This window comes from Sesamum indicum, linkage group LG9 (assembly GCF_026168435.1).
Source record: "Sesamum indicum cultivar Baizhima isolate 11 linkage group LG9, ASM2616843v1, whole genome shotgun sequence".
NCBI lineage: Eukaryota > Viridiplantae > Streptophyta > Magnoliopsida > Lamiales > Pedaliaceae > Sesamum > Sesamum indicum.
This window is the reverse complement of record NC_142665.1, coordinates 1429058-1454798: the sequence shown is the minus strand read 5'-3', so window position 1 is coordinate 1454798 and position 25741 is coordinate 1429058. Positions and strand designations below refer to the sequence as shown.

General features: G+C 33.3%; 3 protein-coding genes across 4 annotated transcripts; all 3 read left to right on the top strand.

The window, feature by feature from the left end:
• Positions 1 to 3239: 3239 nt before the first annotated feature.
• On the top strand, positions 3240 to 5949 carry LOC105170224 (AT-hook motif nuclear-localized protein 11). The gene is made up of 6 exons (XM_088885285.1): positions 3240 to 3286; positions 3533 to 3893; positions 4212 to 4282; positions 4504 to 4635; positions 4728 to 4883; positions 5372 to 5949. The coding sequence occupies exons 2-6, from the start codon at positions 3542 to 3544 to the stop codon at positions 5657 to 5659; spliced, it is 999 nt and encodes a 332-aa protein (XP_088741411.1). The 5' UTR covers positions 3240 to 3286; positions 3533 to 3541; the 3' UTR covers positions 5660 to 5949.
• A 4153-nt stretch (positions 5950 to 10102) lies between these two features.
• LOC105169974 (glucomannan 4-beta-mannosyltransferase 2) lies at positions 10103 to 14260 on the top strand. 2 transcript variants are annotated; one of them, XM_020696909.2, is made up of 10 exons: positions 10506 to 10646; positions 10732 to 10851; positions 10952 to 11050; positions 11485 to 11737; positions 12206 to 12316; positions 12557 to 12693; positions 12776 to 12889; positions 12971 to 13173; positions 13289 to 13495; positions 13778 to 14260. In XM_020696909.2, the coding sequence occupies exons 2-10, from the start codon at positions 10774 to 10776 to the stop codon at positions 13938 to 13940; spliced, it is 1365 nt and encodes a 454-aa protein (XP_020552568.1). In that variant the 5' UTR covers positions 10506 to 10646; positions 10732 to 10773; the 3' UTR covers positions 13941 to 14260. The 2 variants fall into 2 exon arrangements, with proteins under 2 accessions (XP_011088832.1, XP_020552568.1); XM_011090530.3 differs by having other exon boundaries at positions 10103 to 10851.
• Positions 14261 to 20231: 5971 nt separating this feature from the next.
• LOC105169975 (glucomannan 4-beta-mannosyltransferase 2) lies at positions 20232 to 25391 on the top strand. Its single transcript, XM_011090533.3, has 9 exons — positions 20232 to 20880; positions 20997 to 21095; positions 21543 to 21795; positions 23242 to 23352; positions 23454 to 23590; positions 23676 to 23789; positions 23886 to 24085; positions 24320 to 24523; positions 24872 to 25391. The coding sequence occupies exons 1-9, from the start codon at positions 20551 to 20553 to the stop codon at positions 25032 to 25034; spliced, it is 1611 nt and encodes a 536-aa protein (XP_011088835.1). The 5' UTR covers positions 20232 to 20550; the 3' UTR covers positions 25035 to 25391.
• Positions 25392 to 25741: the final 350 nt, after the last annotated feature.

Sequence of the window (25741 nt, the reverse complement as noted above, 5' to 3'; positions counted from 1 at the left end):
TTCTAAGAATTATATATATATATATATATTACTTTCTTTTAATAAAATAAATACTAACAAAATATTGTACCATTTTATTTATTTATTGTTAGGTGCTAGTTCAAAAATTGATAAACAGAACAAGACTCCCACAATACTTAGTGAGGAGGAAGATGAAGAAATCATTTGTAATGTATAATTGATATGATTTGTTTGAATTGTTTTGTTATTAATAATTTTATTTGCACTTAAGAATTTATTTTTTGGATTTGAATATTTGAGTTAGGCCATTAACAACTTTATCTGTGATTGATATGTAAAATTTTCTTTTATATATATATATTTGTAGAACAAATAAACAAATAAAAAAAAAACCTGGTTTACTGGATTAGACCCACCCCGACAGATTTTGTACCGAGTCCTTCCAGGAGTTGGCACCTCTAATTAAGTGACAATAAATTTATTTTACCACAATAATAATTTTCATAATTCTATTAATGATAGCATTTGTTTAAAAGATAATGTTAGTCACGAAAAAATTATACATAAAGTTACAACTATAAACAATTAATAGATATGTATGTTTACGGACAGAGTTCAGTATTACCACACAAAATGTAAGAGTCTTATATGTACCTTAAATTCTTGAAGGATTAACTTACAGAATATGAGTTAACACTCCGATACTTTAGTTATTAAAGAATTTTTTGGAGAAATAAAATAGGAATAGTATGCAAAATAGTAAGAACTAACAATCTTGATACGGAACATGTGAAGATTGTGTGGAAGATGATGGTAATAGCAAAAGTTACGGATAAGTGTATTGCAATTTGTGTGACAGAGTCCAGTGGAGTTGAAAGTAAGTTAAAAATAATTTGTATACTTGTTATCTCAATTAGTTTATTTAAACCAATATTTATAGGAGCATAACCAGAGAAATGGGGAGGCGATTAAGGCCTTGAGGGTGGTTTAAGATATTTTTGGATAACCTGGGATTTCTAATTTGTCGTGACAAATGGGCTCCACGCTATCAGAAATTGAGTTTGTCATATCAATAAGGAATTATTAGGTGAAAATAAGGGAAGTTGTTATGTGTCATCTTTATCCAGCATGCAACAACTGGATTATTTGTCTCCACTGACATGCATTTGTGCTGATGTGTCATCCAAGGTGTGAAATGCGACTGCTTAGCTCATTCGATTGGATTTGCCCTTCAACGGGTTTTAATTGGATCTGAGTAATTATTTTCATGCTGGTGGTTGAAGAAAATGTTGGGTTGGTTGAGCTTGTTGCTTCCGACCTATTGGTACTGGGCTGTTTTGGCTTGATTTTTTAGATTGATTTAAATTGGATTTTGTTGTTAGATTTAAAATGAAGAGTGACAATTTATCGACAACAAATATAGTTGTTATTATAATTGATTTATGATATATTATACATATGTTTTACTAGTTATTAGTAGCATCAATTCAAACATAATTCTTTTTAAATAGTTAAAATCATATGTGAGAAAGCAAAATTATTGTCACCAAATTAACACTTATGTTTAATGATAATATTAATATTATCACTATAGCTGTCACTAATATATATATATATATGATGCATGTCAAAATTCAGTAGCACCAAAATGATCGATGAATTTTTAATGAAATCTTAAAATCAAAAGAGAACTAACTTATAAAAAAGATATTAGCACTATGATGTTTAAATTAATAATTGATTAACTGATAAAGTAATTGAAAAATTTGAAGTAATGTGAGAATAATGGTGTAATAATTGGATTAGAGTGATGGGATATGGAGATAAAGCGATAATAATTGTGTGGAGTGCAAAAACATTTGAAAAGCTTGCTGAAAACCAAGAGAATAGCGAGAATGAGAGTGAATGATACTTATTATCGTTAAGGTTGTACAATGTCTCTATTTATAGGCCGATGGAGAGCACTAATTCAAAAGTGGTTGCTACTTGTGATATATTATTGGAAAATTGCAAGAGTTAGCTAATTAAGAAAAAAAATGAATCTAGATTTAGACGTATCTGGGAAGAAATATGACTATTTGAATCAGTAAATAGCAATAAAGCCGAGTTCTGCAGGTTTTACTTACTACTGTCAGGCTGCCTGCCATCAATCTAGTAGGAGTTTGTTAAAGGTTTTTTTTATATGATGTTTCTCAATATAAATGTGGATGATGTATCATCTCTATTATTCGTTGAGCCATCCTATTGGATTCGACTTATTTTTTGACCTACCATATTAATATAAATTAACAGATGGGTTGTAGACCTAATACCTTACTCATGGGCCGATAAAGGCAAACCTGCTGAATTGATCATCAATAGGAGCCCACCTCTTAACCGTAGGTTTCCAGAAAGATAATTGACATGTATAAAATTCAAATTCACAACGTCTTGATTGTAAATTCTTTACCGTTAAGATATTTATTAATTCTTTATTACATGCATATCTTGTTAATAATTATAAATAATACTTATTACATGCGATATTGAAATTTGATTTTTAAAAATTCAAATAAATAAATTTGATTTCAAATTTAAATACAGGTACTCGTGAATCAGCAAAACGTTATCCCTAGTTTGTCGCGTTCCTCATAAAATATTAATATCTGTCAGTATTTAATACCTCATTCTAACTCGATTCGACTATTATAAATATCCAACTCAAATTACCATAATTTCTTATGGTTGCTATAATATTCATAATATCTAAAGTAAAAAAAAGTTCAAAATTTATGAAATTAATTAATTCTTGCTTGAAAAAGAAATAAAAGAAATTTGATATTTAAATCTTAATTACTTTTTTCTATTAATCCATTACAGCTCATTCTGTCCTCTTTGTTTGTGAGTACATACAAAATTAATATATATAAATTATATATATATAAATGTATAAATTAAATATTTTGTGTATGCATATATTTGAGAGAAAAACATACAAGAGTAGCAAATTAGAAACAAAAAATTAAGAATAAATGCCACAAAACAAAGTATATTTTGTTTCTTATTTTTTTACTAAATAATTAATTGGGGACCATATACTTTTATTCTAAAAAAATTACCTATTTTCTTTCTTGAAATCTCGAAAGATTTAAGTGTCCTAATTAGTAATAATTCCATGTTTAAAATGAATTTCAAGAAAAAATTCCCCGAAAATAAAAATAAAATCTCGAAGGGCATTCCTGGAATTTCAAAAAATAATCTTCCCCATAAAACAAACTCACCTACAGCAGAAACAGCCGTTTCTTCTTTCTTGATTTTCTTTCTCCTCATTGCTACTGAAAGTTCAGTAAGAACTCTATACACCCACTCCACCCTCCCCCCCCCCCCCTCCCCCATTGACACACACACACAGATACACATGAACGATACACGCATTAGTATGTGTTTGTGTGTAGTTTTCCCTCCCTTGCATGCATGAGATCAGCGCCGTCTCTCTTCTTTCCATGACTCTATATATATATATATATATATGTAGATCAAATGTTGCCCTTTTTTCTTTGTTTATTTCCTCTGACAGTTTTCATGTTTTCAGGCGAGCAAAATGGAGTCCGAAAACGCCGCCCCCCAGCATGCAGCCGCCGCCGCCACCGCCGAGACTGAGGTTTTGGAACTTTGTGTGGATGATGTGGAGGTGGTGGTTAGTGAAGATGAGGAGAAGTTGGAAAATGAGGACGGAGGAGATGAACAAGGAGGGGTTGCGGTCAGCGTCGCACGCGCCGGAGAGGCCGTGTTTGCTGTCAAGAGAAAGAGAGGGCGCCCAAGAAAACAGCAGCCGGGGGAGCCCGCGGGACAACAGTTCATGGCGGTGCCGGCATATTCCATCACTCCGGAGAAGCGGGGAAGAGGCCGCCCTAGGGGCTCCGGCAAGTGGCAAACTCTGGCTGCTTCTTTTGGTAATTTTTTATCAAATTAATCTTAATTTTCTTTTTCTTTTTATTTTTATTCAATTGTAATTAATTAATTAGTAGTAAATGTTATTAATTTTTTGTTAATTAAGAGTGAAATTTTTGTTTTTATTAATTTTATTTTGTCTCCAGAAAAAAAATTTGAATAATATTTCAATTTTTATGAATATACATATTTATAATATATATATATATATGTATATATCAATTTAACCTCTAAATATATATAAAAAAATAAATTAAAATTTTTCCTATTTTGGTATTTCATTAATTAATCTGACTGATCTATATATATTGGATCCGTAGGTGGGATTAATGCTGCGGACACTGCTGGAAGCAACTTCACTCCTCACACAATCACCGTTCAACAAGGAGAGGTAACATTACTCATTGCCGAAAAGTTGTACCTTACACTAATTATGCGACAAGCGTATTATATATATTTATCAAATAACTTGAGAACAACGATTAAAATCAGCAAAACAAGTGAAATAATACTTGTAAGGTTGTGTTTGTATATATTAAAGTAATGTACATATTAATTATAAGAAGAGAATGACATCTTATATATATATATATATATATGTTGTCTGTGCAGAACATAGTTCAAAAGATCTGGTCCTTCTCTCAGAGTATTCCTGATTCCATCTGCATCCTTTCGGCTTCTGGTACGATCTCTGTTGCAGAGGTCTTCCTACCAGCTTCTCCTGGTGGTGTTCTGAAATACGAGGCATGTTGGATTGATCTATACAAGTATTGCTTATTAGTATTTGTATGCTTAGACGTTGATCCATTCTGTATTCCGGTTGTACGTGTGTGCAGGGAAACTTCACGATTATACACCTCAACGGCTCTCATACGTATGACGAAAGAAGGGGTGGCAAGATTTGCCTTCTAAGTGTTCAATTGGCTAATGGTGATGGCCGGTTCTACGGTGGTGCTGTAGCTGGTTTGCTCATTGCAGCCGGACCAACTCAAGTGAGCTATAATTAACTTGTCTTAATTTCCTTGTGTACTAACACTTTGTTTCTATTTTGCCATGATCAACTTCTTTTTTGTGTGGTGGACTAGGAGCTTTTTGCAGCTTATATATGTTATGCTTTATTTATATAGTCCTTGCTCATTCTTATATGTATTCAAGTTATTTTGTAGATAATCAAATTCTCGCCACATAATATATAGTTTGAATTGATGAATATACAATTTTCTGACGTTGTCGTTGCATCAACATATATGTTACTCTATTATACATTCTTGTCAAACACTACTGCTTCACTTTCGTGTGTTTATTGCGTACAGACCCACTTTTAAAATATAAATTTATTAATTATATTTTTTTAAAATTTGAAATGAATACATGTGTTGAAATAACTCACAAATGGGACACCAAAGTTTTCTTTGTTAGAAGATGTGCATTGGCTTTTGATTCTTCAATTTCTGATTCCCTACATGTCTTATGTTTCCAGCTTATCATTGGTACATTCAGACAGAAGCTGAGGCATCAACTGAACACAAGGCCACATCGCTTTGCATCTCCAAACCCTAATAGAGAGGCCACCCCTCCAGTTCCATCACAGACAGATCAGAAGCGCAAAACAACTGATGCTAAAGCCAAAGGTACTCTTGTAATTGACCCTCCGGTTCTCCCTGATGATCCACCGGTGACCGATGAAGTGGCCATGCAGAAAGGGAAGGCCCTTGATCTTGGCCGTGCGGCAACATCTGATGATGATGAATCTGGAGACGAGGAATGAAGACATGTTTAAGGTAAAGCAAAGAAGACCTTACTTCTTAGCGGAAGTTGAGGATTTGGTGGTAGTGGCTCAGGTTTGTTGCTTGAGGGGTCATGCATGGCTCATTGTTGTTGTATGTTGTTTATGTTTGGAATCTTGATGATTAGCTTGTTGTTGTGTTCTAAATTTGGATTTTCTGCAAGTGTGTGAGCACATTTTGGGGATTTCATTGTCTGTTTGATGTACTGCAATTGTTGTTGAAAACTGAATGTTGTTTCCTAGTTTATGAACATGTTTGTGTTGTTGTTTAATGTTGCATGGTCAATTACCGTTCTGCCCTTGATTTATTTTAGAAAGACTTGGGAGTATCCTTTTAGTTTTAGTAATTTCATGAGCTTTAATTCAGCTAGAAAAGATTTAATTTGGCCCGGCCAAAATTACCCAAAAGGCCGAAGCAAAAAATTTAGACTTCTTTAATGGGCCTTAGATACGCTTATTGGGCCTCCTCCTGAATCCAGTTGGAAAGCCGGTTTCCTTCTCAGGTAAGAATAAAGCAAATTACTCCTTTTGTTTGTGTCACAATTTTATTAAATTTAGTATCAGCATTTTTTATGCAGATTTTCTAACACAGCAATTTTATTAAATTTATTCTTTTTTACAAGGGAGTTTTTTGCCCTATATATATTTTTGTAAGGAAGTTTTTGCTATTTATTTTTTCTCAACCTAGTCCTACTTAACGGTCATGTAGAGCCCACGTGGCCTTTTAGTAGCAATTTGAAAATAGTATCAATGTGTAGACGAAGGCTGTTTTATTGTAGTTTTTTAAATTATAAGAAATTCTGAATTGTGATATTAATATTACAAGGTATATTAAATTACGATATTAAAATTATATATATATATTTTGAATAATAACTATTTACAAGGATGTAACTACTCGAAGCAATAAAACAAAACCACGTATAATGCAACATATATTCGAAATACATCCCCCACCCGCCTGCCCCAGAATAACATCTTATGTTGGAATTATTTTGTTTGTTTGTGGAAAAATAATGAAATAAACTATTGCAAGTGGGGCTTAGGGAATATGATGAATGTAAAGTTGGATATAAATGCTTTTGTTTTTGGGATTTTCTTTGTTGATAATTGAGTGCCTAACCCTAACATTCAAACCTTGGCATTGTGGCATACAAACAAAATCAGCTAGCACGTGAAATATTACTATTTTCTGAATTTTAAATTTCATGTTCCACAATATAATTGTGAATTTGTTTCAATTTTTTTATCAATAGAATGGCTGCTTTTGAGAAGGCGGTTGGTGTACCAAATTTGGTTAATCAATCACAAGTTAAATTTACTATTTTTTTTAAATAAGAAAATAAAAAATAAGCAACTTGAAAGTTGAAAGTGGTGATATTATTATTTTATAATCTACATGGATCATTAATATAAAGTTGGTTGATCAGATGATTAATTTAGCTATATTTTGTATTATGAGGTACAAAAGGATTAATAATGTCTTTGTGTTTATGCTACTTTAACTACTTTGTAGTTCAATCAATTCCATCTTGTGGATTGAATGGGTTTTATTTTTCTTAGGTGCAATTCCTCGCTCAACAATTAATTCATTATTAAAGAGGAAGATAATACACTATATTCTTGTTTTGTGTGTAATGATGATGTGAATTATATAAGTTTAAGATTTTTTATTTTTTATTTTTTAATTTAACATATGGGATGCGAGTCTTGTAGTTTTCTCCGGTCCAATCAATGCAATGTGGTCTTCCTATGTAAGAAGTTGTTCATTTTATGTTGGTTGAGAGAGGAGTTCTGAAGGTGTTTATAAAGTGTCTAATTGATCTTTTAAGGTTGGATGTGGATCGACAACAAGATCAAGATTTTGTCGATGCTTAGAGGGAGAATTCTTGTGTGGGTGCGCTATGTTAGGTTTGTCAAAGGAGCTCACACAACGTGGATTGAATGAGAGAAAATGTTAGAGTTCCTCAATCTCACATTCATTGAGTAAGGGCAGTCCACACTTCACGAGGATATGTGTTGATTGGGTGAGGAGAATGTCATAAGTCCCATCTCATATTTGGTTGAGAGAAAAATCTTGGTATTCTTAAAGTGGGATATCCTTCCTCCTTAGTAACGGATTATTTATGAAGGAATGCTGTGTTAGTCTCATGTCATGTACTCACACACAAATCCTATAACTGGACATCAAGTCAGTAACAGATTCTTTATGAATGAATGTAGGCCCATGACACTGTGTTAGTCTCGTGTCATGTATTCACACACAAATCCTATAATTGGGCATCAATTCACGCAAAAAATCATATCATTTGGTCATTAAAAGATAGTACAGTTTTAAAATCACTTTATCATGGACCTAATCCATTTAAAAAAAAAAAAATCTAGTTAAAGAGAAAAGATACTACGCTGCACAAGAACATTCAAATATAATTTATTTCCAAATGTGAAACAGGGTTGTCATACTGTTTTTCAATACTTAAATTAGTTCGATTTGAGTTGATGTGAAGTTAAATAATTAAATCTCTAATTAAAAATAAAAAAAACATACTACTTACTTATTTGTTGATTGTAAATGCCTAATTCAAATCCAACACAATCAAATAAATTGAATTTTTTATCCTATTTTATTATTCGGGGTAATTATATTTACACTCTTGATCTATGGTTTGTTTACACAAATCATCTCTATCTTTTGAATAATTACACGTATACCTGAAACGTCAACATCATTTATACAAATCATCTCTATCTTTTGAATAATTACACGTATACCTGAAACGTCAACATCATTTACACAAACCACCTGTATTTTTATAAAAGTACACATACACTCCATAAAAACGTCAATATTATTACTCAATCTACCCCTGCTTTTTTTACTTAATCTCATATTGATGGGGTAAATGAGATATATATAAGATAAAAAAAGTGTGGATTGTTATTGCATAAAAAGTAGTTATTTATGAATATTAAAAAAAATAATCATATTGTCAATAATTTATAGAAAATGTTAAATAAATTGTAATTTAAGAAGTTTACATGTGTGTGTATATATCTCTATATATCTCTATACATATCGAGATCAACATTTTTTGTTTAAAGTCTAATAGAATGGGTATAGTTATAAACAATTAATTCTTATAGAGGGTGTTCTAAATATTCCTTTTGGGGGAAAATTGTAATTTTTTATTTTTAAATAAAATTTAAGTATAATTAACTGTTTTTTAAATATAAATAATCAATTACATCATATAATACATTAGAATTTTCAAAATCCTAATGAGTATATCAATGATTTTATACTAAAACAACAAAAATTATAAATTAAAAACTCCCATGTCCATCAAATTTAAACCTAAAATCTTTGCTAAATGAATAGTATTGAAACCTCAACTTTATCGTTGAGACAAAGACATAATTGACGCTGAATCTAAAATTGTGAACATGGTAATATACTAAAATAAAAAATTAAAAAATTATCATGGTTGTGACTTATTTATCTCCTTTTTTAATTCCAAAAAGATAATAATGATATTATTATAATTTTAATAGAAATTTCTTTTTAATGTGCATGTACAATGGCCGGCCTACGAGGTCGTGTGCACGACTCCACTTAATTTTGCACCTTCTCATCTCACCTAAAATTTTAATTTGTTTTTAATTTTATCGCGCATATTTTATCGGATGATAAATATAATTATATTTATTGCATGATTGAGCCTCAACGAGTTATTAAATATTCACTTCTTAGATGATAGAAACCTTTATTCATTTATTTAATTTTTAGATGTATTATTTCTTATGGAATTATTGCAATATTAAACTGAAAAATAATACAATAAAGTATATTTACTAAACAAGAAAATATTTTATTATCATTTCATGTTTTTAGTACGTACCTCGATTTTCAATACAATTAACTTTTTCTAATAATATAACATACTTTGAAATAAGGTTGAAAAATAAATTATTAAAAGTTTGTTTGCTTGCGATTTGCTAAATTTAATAAATCAAACTAGAACAAAATAATAAAATTATATTTAAAAATATCAAATTCCAACTTCAATTCAGGTTTGATTTAATTAAAGTTTGATTGAATTCAATTAGAACAATAATTAAATTAAATTCAACTTTAATTTTTAAATTTAATAATAATTTCAATAATAATATATTGGAATGGAATTTATGACAACCTTATTTGAGACACATTGAATTTCTTGACAACCAATTGTATTATACACTCATATTTGTAATATAGACATTTGGATCTGAAAATTGAAGTGGGCGTCAGACAGACGATAAATGATGCGGTATTTCGACAATATCTTGGGAGGACCAGAATGCAGAGAAACAATCCAAATCTCAAAACACCACCAAAAAGCGTCCACATGGACCCCAGGAAGTGGGTAGTTGAGAACACTGGGCAAACATGAGTCCACCAAACAGACCCTAATCACATACAATTTCTTCTTCCGTATATAAACTTCATCATCTCTGCTTCTCTATCTCTCTCCCCTGTCTCCTTCACTCTCCCTCGGCTCCTCGGCCTCTCCTATGCATCAGCAAGAAACAAGAGGTGGTTTGGGTCAAGCTGAAAAGGCAGAGAGAGTTGAGCGTGAAGGGAAAGAACAGAGGAAGAGTTAGTTGAACTTATAATCTATGCTGTGAAGCTCAATTCTTGGAATTGATTGAGCTGAGATAGGAAAAAGAAGGGGAAAAAGGGTGTTAGGATCTTTGGGTTTCTTGGAAAACTGAGTTGGAATATGGAACGTGGAGAGTGGAGCATCCATATGGAGGATGGGAACAAGAGCATCCCCTGTTTCTTGATCTTTTGTAAAGAGAAAATGGATTTGGTCTCGGCGAAGAGTGTTGTAATAGAGTGGGTCGTGGGCTCGACGGCTGACATTAAAGGGAAAATAGGGCCTGTTTGGGAGATAGTAAAAGGCTTTTTTGTTGTCCCAGTGCTGAGGTTTGCTCTGTACATTTGCTTGGTATTGTCGTTCTTGTTGTTTGTTGAGTGGGTTCACATGATGTTTCTTGCTGCTCTTGCCAAGATATTCCGGAAAAGGCCGGGGAAAAGGTACAAATGGGAGTCCATGAAAGACGACTTGGAGAATGCCTGTGTAGATTTCCCCATGGTCCTTGTTCAGATACCTATTTACAATGAAATAGAGGTTAAATTTTTTAGTTTTTGTGCTTGGATTTGTTTTACACACACACACACACGGGTTTGTGTGAGAAAAAATGGGACAATTTTTGCTGAGGGGATTGCAGGTTTACAAGATCTCCATTGGCGCAGCGTGTAACCTCTCATGGCCTGCTGACAGGTTTGTGGTTCAAGTATTGGATGATTCCACTGACCTTGTTATCAAGGTATGTGTATTCCACAAATTTTACAGACTCTTTCAATCTGTTTCTACCATCATTTTGATTATCAAAAACCTGTCTTTTCTCTTTCTTTTACCATGAATCTTTCGAGTTTTCAACTTGGGATATTGCTAAAACTATTCTTTCCTTCTAAGATGGGCTTCATTGTTCCACCCCAATTCCAGCCTGTTGAATACTCATAGCTGTCTTTTAGAAAAAATGACATCTTTACGGGGTGTTAGCCTGTAAATCTTATCTTGAAGAGTATATCATTTAAATCACGTCTGCATATGCATATACATATATATATATATATATGTATGGACTTTTTCGTATGTTGCTTTTGTTTATTCTATATTCCAAAGTACTATAACATGTGACATGGGTTGCATGACTAGTTGTCTTTTTGGTCCTGTCATTAATAAATACAAAGATTGCAGGATAAGATTGAGAAAGAATGTATGAAGTGGGCAAACGAAGGCATTAACATAAGATACCAAATTAGAGCAACAAGGGTGGGCTACAAGGCTGGAGCACTTAAAGAAGGCTTGAAACATGACTATGTCAAAGAATGTGAGTATGTGGCCATCTTTGATGCCGATTTCCAACCGGAACCGGACTTTCTCCGCCGAGCTATCCCTTTTCTCATACACAACCCAGAAATCGGCCTTGTACAGGCTCGCTGGAGGTTTGGTAAGCCGGTCATTCCTATCCACAACTACCCTCACTTTTCCCTTGTTCAACATATTTAACATGAGAATTTTACTAGACACAATCATATTGCTTGTGTACACTTGTTTATTTGTTCACAGCATTGGTATCGAAGAGACTGCATGATCCATTGTGAAATTACTGTTATATATACTAAGTACTTGATTAGTTTTTTATTAAATTATTTGACATAGTGGTTTCTTCATGTCATGCATGCTCTACAAAAATTAAGGTGTTTGGCAGTCTTTACAAAGAAGTATAAGAAAACATACGTCAGCAAATGTTGAATTGGCTTAGGAGGAAATTTAGTTGGCAATCGAGATAGATTAACAAACAGAAATGCACAAGCTATAACAAGAAGAGACCATGAATGCTTTTGCAGTACTGATATTGGGACAGTTGCTGAGGTTTTTTGTAATATTAGTGCTTATCAGTGGTTAATTTTTGCAGTGAATGCAGATGAATGCTTCTTGACAAGAATGCAAGAAATGTCTCTGGACTACCAGTTTGTGATTGAGCAAGAAGGAGGATCATCCATTCATTCCTTCTTCAGCTTTAATGGTAACTTCAATCTATCCACACAATTAAGACGAAGCTGTTGATTGACATTCTAACTTGTAATACTGTGAGTCTATGACAATTTCCAACTAGTAAGATTGACATTCTAAGACTAATATGTTTGGGATGATTTAGTTTCTTTTATTAATTATCTCAGTTTACCTAAGTACTATATTGATTTTTTCCATTCGCCCTTTTAGACTAATCAGTTAAATTAGCAATAACAAACTATCACTGTCTCAGGAAGTGGTGGAATATGGAGAATATCTGCAATTGATGGGGCAGGAGGCTGGAATGATCGAACCACTGTAGAGGACATGGATCTTGCTGTTCGAGCTGGACTCAAGGGCTGGAAGTTTGTTTTCGTAGGAGACATTGAGGTACATGCATGATTCTAGGTTCTTGCCGGTTTACTTGCTGAGCATTTGAGGCTTTTCATGACGGATGTTTGTGTCTCCAAAGGTGAAAAGTGAACTTCCGAGTACTTTCAAAGCCTTCCGCTCTCAGCAGCACCGCTGGTCCTGCGGTCCAGCAAACTTATTCAGGAAGATGGTGACGGAAATTGCCAAAAACAAGGTTTGCGTGGTGCTAAGTTTAGCTTAACAATCTGAGAAAAATAGCTGAGAAATTCTCACACAGTTGTCTGTGTCTTGGCAGGAAGTATCTATCTGGACGAAGTTCTATATAATATATCACTTCTTCTTTATACGGAAGATCGTGGGCACTATGTTCACTTTCTTCTTTTACTGTATGGTGCTGCCATTGGTAAGTCTGATGCCTGAAGTTGATATTCCCAAATGGGGAGCCATTGTGGCTACTTTTATTATCGCCACCATAAACACAATCGTCGCAACTCCAAGGTCCAGTACAACTTTAATGCTTAGCAGAAGCTAACACTTTTCCTGTCTAATTCTTGAATCTTGACATGTATCGGTATGACTATGATTGTACGAGAATTTTTTGACAACTTTTCAGGTCAATCCATTTGGCTGTTCCTTGGGTGCTTTTTGAGAACATAATGTCGTTTCATAAGATGAAAGCTTTGTTTGTCGGCCTGTTTGAGGCCAAGAGGGCCAATGAATGGGTCGTCACTGAAAAACTCGGAGATGCCCTCAAGAACAAGTCCAATGAGGAACCAACCACTCCAAAGGAGCCCCGAAGACACAACCGTTTCAGAGAGAGGTGCACTCTCACTACCATTCTCTGATCTTACCTCCTGAGGTTTGGACGTATAACAAAAAGATCTCTCACACTGCACTTGCTACAGTTGTGTTTTAAATTATAGACACTCTGCTAAGCACTAGATTGTAAAATAAAATAAAATATGAGTGCATGAGATTTCAGTGTGTATTTTCGAAGTCGAGAGATATGTCCAAACCTTAGTAGGTGTCTGTGTAATAATCTGTGTTTTGTAGTTCAATGATGACTTAACCTGACAACTGTAGAATGTTTGTGATTCTCCAGAATACTAGTACAGGAGCTGATAATCGCAGTGTTCCTTTTCGCCTGTGGATGCTACGGTATCTTCTACGGACCAGACCATTATTACATCTACCTCTTTCCTCAAGCCATCTTCTTTGCAATCGCAGGATTTGGTTTGTTTGGCACGATACTCCCAAGTTGTTGACACAGCTAGCAGCAGCACCACACATTCTTGCATCATCCTTATTTATGGGTAGCCCATAATGTAACTTGAGACTACTAGGACTAAACTAACTCAAGACTGCTGACAGTAGATAACGGTCTAGGTGTTTTTGTGTCTGGACCAATGGTTAGTTAAAATACTTGAGATTTTTGTTCCTAGGTTGGGAGAGAAAAAAACATGTGCTTAACCCCTGCTGCTAGGATTCATGGCTTGTTGTGAAGCATTCTTTTGTAACATGTGATTGTGGATATTGTTCCAACCTGTAACTGATGATTTCGAAGAAGCAAGAGGGTTGTTCTTCATTTGCATTTGCATTAAAGATGAACTTTTCAATCAAGGGACTAAAAAAAGTTATTTTATAAATATTGAAGAATGCTTTCCTGCATTATCTTCAACTTTCTATTCAGTTATTTGTGTAAGCTTTTTACATACACATCAATCCAAGACATTGATGTGAAATCAAAATCCCCTAAAACCGTAAATTGTATATGTATTTTAATAATACCTAAAGAAAATCAATAAAATGTACTCGTTGTTAGATAGAAACGTATTTATAATTTTTCTATAGAAGAACATACCAAATTAATAATCATTACATCTTTTATCTTATTCAATACATTTTATACATCACATCCTTCATCATACATTCATTATTAATATTTTATTTCACATATTAAAAAAAATTCATTTCATCTCAAATTTTCTTTTCATTTAAATAAAAATACAGAGAGAATCGCAGCCTTAAATCTTTCTCTGCCGACAGTCGAGATGGATTTGAGAGTAAAATTGTTTCTGTACAAAATAATAATAGGAGTGTAATTTTTGGGGCAGAGGTCTGCCAAGGAATTAATGCCCCACTTGGAGTTGGAGCACTTCTCTCATCTCTACTCCGTGTGCTGTGCTGTTCTCTGCAATTTCTTCTCTTTCTCCAAGGCTTCTTCAATTATTCAGTTTCCCTTTCCTTCCCTCCACTAACTACTCATATATATATATATATCCTTATTTTTATATAAATTGATAATAAACATTTTTTTTAGTGAATGAAAACAAGAGTTGCAACTGTGAAGACTTCGCTGGTCCACTATGCTACAATCAGAGCCTTACATACCAAATATTTGAATAATTAATATAAATATATAATAAGCCTAAAGTTTACAAAAGTTAGTAGTAGTTCATCAAATCATATACAAAAATGTATATCTACAGGTTAGGGTGTGCATGTGTGAATACGTACACATGAATATGTATAAATGTCTCAGGGCGGACTGCATGTATGAGTATTTTGAGATTTCGTTGAATTTAAATAAAATAAAAATACTTATAAGTACGAATCTAATATATTGTATACATACCATCTAAGTGGTACTCTAGCGTAGGCTTGTTATAAATTTGCATGTGGAGTATGAAGTTCTTTTTACCTACTTGAGTAATATAATTTTTGTTTGTCTTCGTAAGTTTTTTTTTTTTTTAGAAAAGGAGAGAGGAAAAAAATAAAAATAAATTCACATTGTACGTATAGAAAATTATGATTGGTGAAGTGGGCATTTCAAGAACAGAAAATAGGAGAGTGCATGTGGTAGCATATGCTCTTCCAGCATATCTAACATGAATGCTAGATGTCGTCACGTGCCCTAAACCTCCATATGCAATCTTGCTGACTCCCACCACCTACAATAACGCATATCTTTGATCCAATCCAAATCTATACACTTTGCTCTATTTATATAAAATTTGATTCTACACCCCCCCCCCCCAATCATTTTTAATTATAAAAAGAAATATTTCACAAGTACCCACATTTATTACTCTTTTTTTCTTTTTTTTCAATCAATAAGTAACGAAAGATAAGCAAAAAATGTTATTAATCGACTGTCGTCTAGCTAAAGGGGTTAAAAGGTGTAATAATGAAGTTTCTTTTGTAGTTTTCAAAATTTTAATATGCGATGATCAATAACCTTATATTTTGATATATTTTTTAAAATCCACATATAAGATATTAAAGAGGGGGAAAAAAACGCTTTTGTAGCTTTCTTGAAAATCATAAGTCCATACTCCATTAGACAATTTTGTTCCTTGGGAGAAAGTTTTAGAAGATATATTGATCGTTGATCTATCAACGTCGCAGTTAGACCTCACAAGTCGGACGGTCAATTATTTCCACAAAATAAGCGTTACATCAATATTATCTCCTTAATATCTTCCGCATTCCCCGGTGATATAAATGATTAATTACAAATATATATTTTATATAATAATAGTAATAATTAATGAATGGTGAGGAAATATCAAATGGAAATAAAATAAAATAAAAAAGTGTTGAAAAATGTATAATTACCACACATTCCCAGGCAATCATACATGTGTTGTTTTCGACCCATCCAAATTATAAAATTGTGCAAAAATTGAAGGGTGGGTTGATTGATAGCTAGGTAGGTCTGGAACTCTGACACGGGCGAGCTGCTTCCATGTTTTTATTTTATGTTGTCTCATGAAAAACCTCTTCCTACAATTAATTACAATGTCTTGACCGGGTGAGCTGTCCGTCATGTTCCAGAACATAGAATACTTGAACATAATATACTCTCTTTTTGTTTGTAAGTTGGTGGCCGACTAACGTCGAGTCCAGTCCAGTTAGTTCCTGAGTTCTATTTGATTCATTTGTAGTTAAAATCTTTTATTATATTATAATAAACTCTAACAAAATAAGATAAATATCTACACACGAAAATTTAAATTCATGGCCTAATAAATTATTCTTGAGAGCTATTATTTAATACTAATTGTAGTTCAATTAGCCAACAAGTATTTATTTCTAAAAATGAACTGCAAAAACGTCCTAATTATTATGATTATCTTTAATTTTAAGGGACCAAAAGTTGTGGGCTAATGAAGCCATAGCCTAAAGTTTATAGATACTAATTATGGATTAATCATAATTAACAGTTTATGACAATGATCGTTTGTCCTTTTTCTTTAAAATCTATTGTATTTAATAATAATAATTGAATTTATCTCCAATTTTTGGTTTCCTCATATATAGTTTTATTTCATTTCAGTATATTATTAATTTAGTTATGATAAATACAATGCTTAGGATATTTAGGAAACTCAATTTTATAAAAATTAATAAATATTTATAATTTTATACATTATGAGAATTTGAAGATGCGTGTCGAGTGTGCGACCGACACTACCTCTATATAACTATGGAAAAAAAATAAAAAATAAATTGGAATCAGCAAATTAAGGGGACAGAAGCGAGTGAAGAAAGAGGCTTTTGAAGAGTTTTATGCGCCAACAGCAAATCGGCGCAATTTCCTGCGCCGCACTCACCCTACTTACTTTTGACCAAATTGGGGCAAAACTTTAAGAAAATAAAAGATACAGGGGTTAAAATTAATTTTCAAAAATAAATATTTCACAAACATGTATGTACATTATTCTTTTCTTATTGAAATTTAATGGATTGCTTTCATGTATTTCCTCTTAGGGTAAAAAATCAGCATTTTCTTTTTGTTGAATTGTGAACTCAATTTTCATTATTTTTGGTGAAACAATCAACTGCATTATTTAAAAATTTAATTTATTAATAATTAAAATGAAGATAAAGAGAAAAATTGAATTAAAAACTATTTACAGTGGCACTCTAATTGGATTAATCACATTAGGCTCCCCTGTAAAATTGACAGTGCAAATTCAGTTTTAAGGGTCTGGATTTAATTTCGTAAGATTTGAGTCGACTAAAAGTACGATGATCATGTCATAAGAGCCCGGTATTACTATTATAGATTTTTCAATATTAACATTAAAGCAAAATTACATTTTCAATCACATACGATAGGTGATTTAACACTTTTATCTATCCACTTTATGAGATTTTCAAAATAATATCAAAATTAAAAAATAATATCTACACATGTAACTTTGCTTTATAAAATTTTTAAAAATAATTTTAAAATTGAGAAAACTCAATAAATTTTTTTAAAAAAATTAGACGACCGTCGCTGCCGTCTGTAATTTCGCCTTAACAGCGACAACAGTTGTAATAAGTTATTGCCTCAAACAAGACCTTTCATTAATTAAATTAAATTTAGATGGATTCTGCTGTTATAATTTTGATTTAAATTAAATATTGATAGAATTTTTCACTGGATCTTGTTGGAACTATGAAAATGGAATATTAAATGCATTCAAATAATTTTATCACAAAATAACAAACATATATCGAATATCGAAAATAATTACCAAAATAGTAATACCAGAGGTAGAAAAGGAAGTCCCAGTTGCAGTCATGTGGCTGCTGTCTTCATTGTCAAATAAAGGAGGGGCGTTTGTTCATGCCCTTTTGTCTATGCTGTTCATCACATTAACTTTGCCATAACTCCCAACTTTTTCCTTATTTATACTTCAATTTTTTTTAAGTTACATTAATAATTCTAAATGAACCAACAAATTTAAAATAAACAAAAAAAATAACATATTATTATTGAAAATAAACTAAATACTTATATTCGTAGAATTCAAACTTACAACCTCTTAATCGCGAGACTAATTTCTTCACATAATTCAAACGCAACGTATATTTTGAAGGGTGTTTCGCTAAGTTTATTTAGAAAATTCTGAACTCATATATTTTGTAAGATTTTTTAGAGTGTTTGTAAACTATTGGAATTTATCTTAAAAATATGATTCGAAAGAATATGTACAGAATAAGATCATGAAATTTACAAAATGTTAATAATGACAGTTTTAGAATTACAAAGAATAAAATTACAATATTTTTTTTAAAAAAAAATTATGAAGTATTTTTTTTCCTAGTTAAATATTTTATGTTAAAAATTTATTAAACAGTTTATAATATTTTATAAGTTATTAAACATCTTATAAAATATTCTAAAGAACTTATAACTTCAACCAAACAGTCTCTTATTAAGAAGATGTGGTGGTTGGGATCCTATTTATATGGACATTTTTCTGCTCTGATAGTAGCTCCTAACTAAATCATGTGTCTATTTTGAGGGACTCATAACGTTGTGTTCAGCTGGAAATCGTTTATTCTGTTGACAAATCTTAATATGTTGATGGACAATATAACATTTAACAGATGTCCGTAACTCTATTCATCCCGGAAAATCGTCCCATTTAATGAATGGTGGGGACATCTTATCACCAATGAATACTGTAATTTATTTATTTTCCAAGATGAAAAAGTGACCCGTAGAGATAATTCCAAGTGTCAATCAATCATAGGCTGCACGCAATCAATTGAAACCATGGAACAGGCCAAAAAGCCTCCACTAAAGTTGCCTGTTATTTCAGTTCATCAATCTACAATCATACAATGCCACATTGTTGGATAACTCTACCCTTTTTGGCATGCCACAACTTCAATAATTGTTCATCACAGCCACCGTTGCCGGATTCCGGCCACCGGAACCTTTCCCCGCTCTCGATATTTTGGTTTGTACTCCAAATATTAGCGTAACACATGTCCAGTTAATAATGCAGAACTGTCCACAAATTATACTTTATTCAAGTCTTAAGTGATCGATATTTGCAAAGTTTAAGCGCAAACATTACTAGTTACCGCACTTATACCTCAATCTAAGTAACTTCAAAGTATAATTAATATTGAATCGTTTATAATCGAAAAAAATGATAATTTTTTATAGAGTTTTATTGAAATAAAATAAAACATCGGAACTATTTAAAAACGCCGAGTCACTATGCGTGAGTTTTATTTAATTATTATCTGTAATAAAAGATCGAAGAGTGATCAAAAGTGGTGTTTGGCTAAAGTTATTTGAAGCATCTCATAAATCTTATCCTTTGTAAGATGTTTTTAGAGTTTAAAGGTAATCAAGATTTATTTTAAAAATGAACTTTTAAAGTATTTAGATAAATAAGATTGTGTTTTATGCCGTTAGTGGTGTGGACTTAATACATTCTTTTATTTGATCGAAATAATAGTTATATTTTTTTATTAATTTATAATTATTAGTAGCGTCACACAAAGTATTATAAAAAAATATAACACTAATTTATATAATTAATGATTGATTTGTTTTTATATGTATGTAAAAATATAAAATAATTTAATGCTTGAGTTAGTAAAATTCCAACGAAAATACATATGAACAAATGTATTTTCAATTTTATAACACTGTTACAAAAACTGAAAATTAAAAGTAAAAACATAAAAGCAAACATGGCCTTATAAGGTGAGGCGAACACCCTCAGAATACTGACTATAAAACTTGTTCATTCCTCCCTCACTCACTCCACATTACATTTTTTTTAGAAGAGGCCTCAAATTCCTCTCTTTTCTCTATTTTGTCTCTCTCCTCTGCTCACACTGTCGCAATACTTCTCTGTCTCTCTTCTATTCTAATTCTAATGCAATAGAAAGAAACAAGAAGAAGTATTGCGCTGGCCCATATGAACAGGCAGAGGTTGGGGATGCAGTAGATCTATCTACTTTTCCCTCATAAAATAAGCGAAAAACAGAGCACGAAAATCCCCTGTTTTTTTTGTTAATTTATTATCGTTTGTATTTTTTGATTTCACACTCTCCCCTGATTTCTGAGACAGAATGGCTGAGGTCTCCGGGAGGAGCTTCTTACCGGAGGCGTTTCCGGGCTACTCGTCTGACATCGGGGGTCAAATCGGGCTTCTGTGGGAGCTAATCAAGGCCCCATTGATAGTCCCATTGCTGAATCTTGCTGTGTACATTTGCTTGGCAATGTCGGTAATGGTGTTCGTGGAGAGGCTTTACATGGGAATCGTCATTATTCTTGTGAAACTGTTCTGGAAAAAGCCGGAGAAGAGGTATAAATGGGAGCCCATGAATGATGATTTGGAGATGGGGAGCGAGACGTTTCCCAAGGTTCTTGTTCAGATCCCAATGTTCAATGAGAAAGAGGTTTGTTCTTGTTGAGTTTCCTTCTTCTTCTTCTTTTCTCACACACAGACACGCACGGGTACGTGCGAGGAGAAATGGGCTGATGGGGGGGTTGTTTTGTTGTGGGTTGGGGATAGGTTTACAAGATCTCCATCGGCGCAGCGTGCAATCTCGCTTGGCCTTCTGATAGGCTGGTGATTCAGGTGCTGGATGATTCCACTGACCTTCTCGTCAAGGTACATTATACATTTTTATTTAGATATGTTTATAGATAGGAGAAATCTAACTACTCTCCTATTGTGTTTCTTACGTGAAACAAGCATTCAAGAAACGGTCATGAAATTCGATTCCAATTTTGCTACAATTGTTCAATTACCCGTATTGTGAATCCAATATGTAATAGTACAAATCAGGGTCTTAATTGGACCGACTGCATTCGTCCATTCAGGATCATTGGACACTGAAAATGCTACTAAAACCCGCCCTTACCTAAATTCACACCTATTCCTACACATATCTAACAAAAATCGGACATCTTTTTTACACTTTTAATAATACCTACATTCAATGATGCGTAATTAATTCTAACAGACACCGCATTCATTATAATTGTCGAAATTTTAATCCATTGAATTCTCCCCTTGATTTTGCATATTAATAATAGCATGCATTAATGGTTTTAGGACATGGTTGAGAGAGAATGCATCAGGTGGGCAAGCAAAGGCATTAACATTAGGTACCAAATTAGAGAGAGCAGAGGAGGCTACAAGGCTGGGGCTCTTAAAGAAGGCTTGACACACGACTACGTCAAAGAATGCGAGTACGTCGTCATCTTTGATGCCGACTTCCGGCCCGAACCCGACTTCCTCCGCAGAGCGGTCCCGTTTCTCATCCATAACCCGGATATTGCCCTCGTACAGGCTCGTTGGAGGTTTGGTAAGCTTCAATTTCTTAACCATGGTTATAATTTACATATTTTTGCGACTTATTTTATAAGAATTGATTATGAAGATGTCACGTCCGGACAATATAAGTTGCGATATCGCTTAATGCTTGATACTTTTAGAGTGAATAGATATAAGAGAAAACATGGGAAATTATAATTTTGGTATAGGGTTAGAAGGAGAAGTGTCGGTGGGGATTAGTGTAAACTGTAGAGTGATCCTTTTCCAAGAGAATTGATAGTGAGAGTGAGGAGGTACATAAATTTATTAGAGTAGGGTTCACAATTTTTTTCTGTGGTTGCTTCTTGGAGAGATTTGCTGCGCGCCCAACGGGCCACCTGGGCCCCAATCAGACGCTATTACCCACGCCATGGGGCCATCTACACCCACACTCTCTTCTAATTAATCACCACACTTCACGCCGTTGCCATTACCACCCAACAAATCAATTTATTATATGAAAAATTACAATTAATTATTGTAGCTTGATTTAATATAAAATTTTAAATATACATATACATATATATATGTATTTTTTATTTAGTAATAGAGTGTTTTGGTCAATTTGTAAGTTTTCATAAATATCTCATAAGAAGTTGTCTGATAATTTTTTTAAAAACTGAATTTATAAAATTTAAAATAAAATGTTATGGATTTATAAATTCTTTTATATATCAAAAAGGGATTTCCACATTATTTTCAGAATATTAGTAAGTTACTAAACTCTTCTTCAAATGAATTATATTTTTTTTTTGTATGCCCTAAATATAAAAACATCTAAGTAGTATAATTCTTTTACAATATTGATAATAAAATATATATGAAAATAATCTGTATGTAAGAGCAAAACCGGGGGGGTGATTCGTCATTTTGCTCCCAACCAGACAAAACAGCAGTTAAAGGTCAAATGGACAGCTTTGGCAGCGGGAGGGCAGAGTTGTAATTAAAGTAAAGCACGTGGCATTATGCTCTGCCCAGTAGACCACTGAGTCACTGACACCATTGGTGGAGCTGCACACTGCTTACTTTCTTTGACTCAGTGTAGGAACAGTGTCAACGCCTCCGACCACTTGTGGTAATAAACCTACTTTCACAAATGTGGAAACGAAGAATCTAGGTGATGGTAATTCCAGCTTGTTACGTATGACGTGGCACTTCCTTAGCTGTCTTTCCACGTGGTGTCAGAAAAGTAACGGCTCTTTCCCCACCCAACCCCTCCACATTGGCAGATTATTTGCTTGCGGTCAGCTGTTGGTCGAATTGGACAATACGGCTGACTAAATTGTAAAATATCTGAATAAATTTTTACGAAAACTACATCTTTTAGAGTTGGAGAAAATTATGCAAGACATATTTATGGGAAAAAAATAGAAAAAAGAAAATTAGGAGGTATGTTTTATTTTTTATATTTATTATTTAACAGTTGAAATATTTGCAGTGAATGCGGATGAATGCTTGTTGACAAGAATGCAGGAGATGTCTTTGGACTACCATTTTACAGTTGAGCAAGAAGTTGGATCAGCCACTCATGCCTTCTTTGGCTTCAATGGTACCTAACTCAACATAATTACATGAATAATTGTGATTGTTTTGAATACCTGAATAAGACTGACAATATGTCTTGCGTGCACGACTTGTCACCATTTACAGGAACCGGTGGAATATGGAGAATTGCTGCGATCAACGATGCTGGAGGGTGGAAAGATAGAACAACGGTCGAGGACATGGATCTTGCCGTTCGGGCTGGTCTCAAGGGCTGGAAATTCCTTTACTTGGGAGACCTTCAGGTGACCTTCAAGATCCTACATAATGTATTTCTTTTCCGTACAAGTTAATTACACAACGTCCTCTAAAAGTTAGTGTAACCACCAGGTGAAAAGTGAACTTCCCAGTACATTCAAGGCATTCCGGTTCCAGCAGCACCGGTGGTCCTGCGGCCCAGCCAATTTGTTTAGGAAAATGGTGATGGAAATTGCGATGAACAAGGTTCGTTTCAGGATGTTGATCGCTTTAAGAAATGCAACTCTAAGATTATCGAACATGAACTAAAACAAATCCTTTGTTTTTCCTGTGCTTTTGCAGAAAGTGACGCTCTATAAGAAGTTTTATGTCATCTACAGCTTCTTCATTGTCCGAAAGCTCGTAGCCCACATGTTTACTTTCTTCTTTTACTGTGTGGTCCTGCCTTTGGCAATTCTTGTCCCGGAAGTAGAAGTTCCCAAATGGGGATCCATCTACCTCCCTTGCATCATTACGGCACTTAACTCTGTTGGAACTCCAAGGTATAGCTGTTAAACCACTACTTTTTACTTCATTTTCTTCATAAATTTTAAGGTTAATTACAATGGCCTTGCCGAGAGTTGGCCTAATGACAGGCGATATCTGTTATTTGAGATTATAAAAATCATCCCCTTCGGAATTTATTGTACTAAAGAAAACCGTATAAGTTGGAAGCAAGGTTTTAGTAATTTCAAAATAGTGTGTGAGATTTTATTGATTAGAAGTGAATTTTTCAGGTCATTCTATCTGTTGTTCTACTGGGTCCTTTTCGAGAACGTGATGTCGTTCCACAGGACCAAGGCAACATTCATAGGCCTGCTAGAGGCTAAGAGAGTCAACGAATGGGTTGTCACTGAAAAACTTGGAGATACTCTCAAGAACAAGTCTGATAACAAGGTTCCTGCAAAGAAGAGATCCATCTCTAAGCTTCTTGGAGACAGGTAAACCTTCCTTCTACTGCTGTTTGAAACTGTTCTTTGATGCTGCAGGGGAACTAAGAGGACGTTTGAGCGAGTTCATAAGATGTTCTAAAGTGTTTGGTAGATTTTTCGATAAATTAGCTTACAAGATGTAAAAAATTAAGATGTTAGGAACTTATAAACTATTAAAAAACAAAATAAGTAATTTCTAACTCTTTAAAAGATCTAATTTTACCTGAATTCTTAAATAACTTATATTTTTAGAATCCATCAATGTCTTATAAACTTTAAAAATATTTATATGATCTTTTTAAATAAGTTCAAGCAAACACGGAGGGATGTCAGCTTAAGCAGTCTCTATTCTCACAGGATTCAGGTACACGAGCTCGGATTCGCAGCGTTCCTCTTCATCTGTGCATGCTACGACTTCCTCTATGGAAAGAACAAGTATTTCATATATCTGTTTCTCCAAGTTGTCACCTTCACAATCACGGGACTTGGCTATGTCGGCACAATAGTTCCCAGCTCTTAGGAACAGCAGAAGCATTTATTTGTAATCTGCACATAACCATGTATACAAGATCGATTTGTTTAGCAAAAAAAACATTCATCTTGTAGAACAGAAACTGGAAGGGCTTCGATCCGCCTGAAATTTCTTGCCGACTGCCAGCAAAGATGAGCAGAAAGCACAAAAAATCAAGTTCATGCTGTTGCACCAGCATGTTATACAGTCAAGAAGGAGCATAAGTATTCATAAGCAGTACTAGAGTTAGGCTAATAATGTTCTTTTAACTTGATAGTTTTCTTGTAGTTGCGTTGACACTACACTGTATTTGATTTTGTTAAGTAATGTTATTCTTTTTGAGGCTCCAGGTCTTCAATTTTGTCATTTTCGGTCGTTTACTTTTGTGTATGAGAAAAATGTTGGAAGAGGACTCCACTGAGTTATTTATAGGATAGGATAAATCAACAAGATTCACCATAATATTACACTCAAATTCTGTAAATAATGGATACAAAAATTTGTAGGCAGTGTGTTATTTGGAATAAATTACACAAGTTATTTATTTTCGCTTGAGTAATATATCTTGGTTAAAAACAAACTTTCCAGCAAATCTCAACATAATTTTTTAAAAATGTATTGACAATATTTTATAAAAAGTTACACACGCATAGGTGTTCAGATATGTACCAATATAAAGCATAAAGTACATAACTTTTCAAACAAAATATATATTA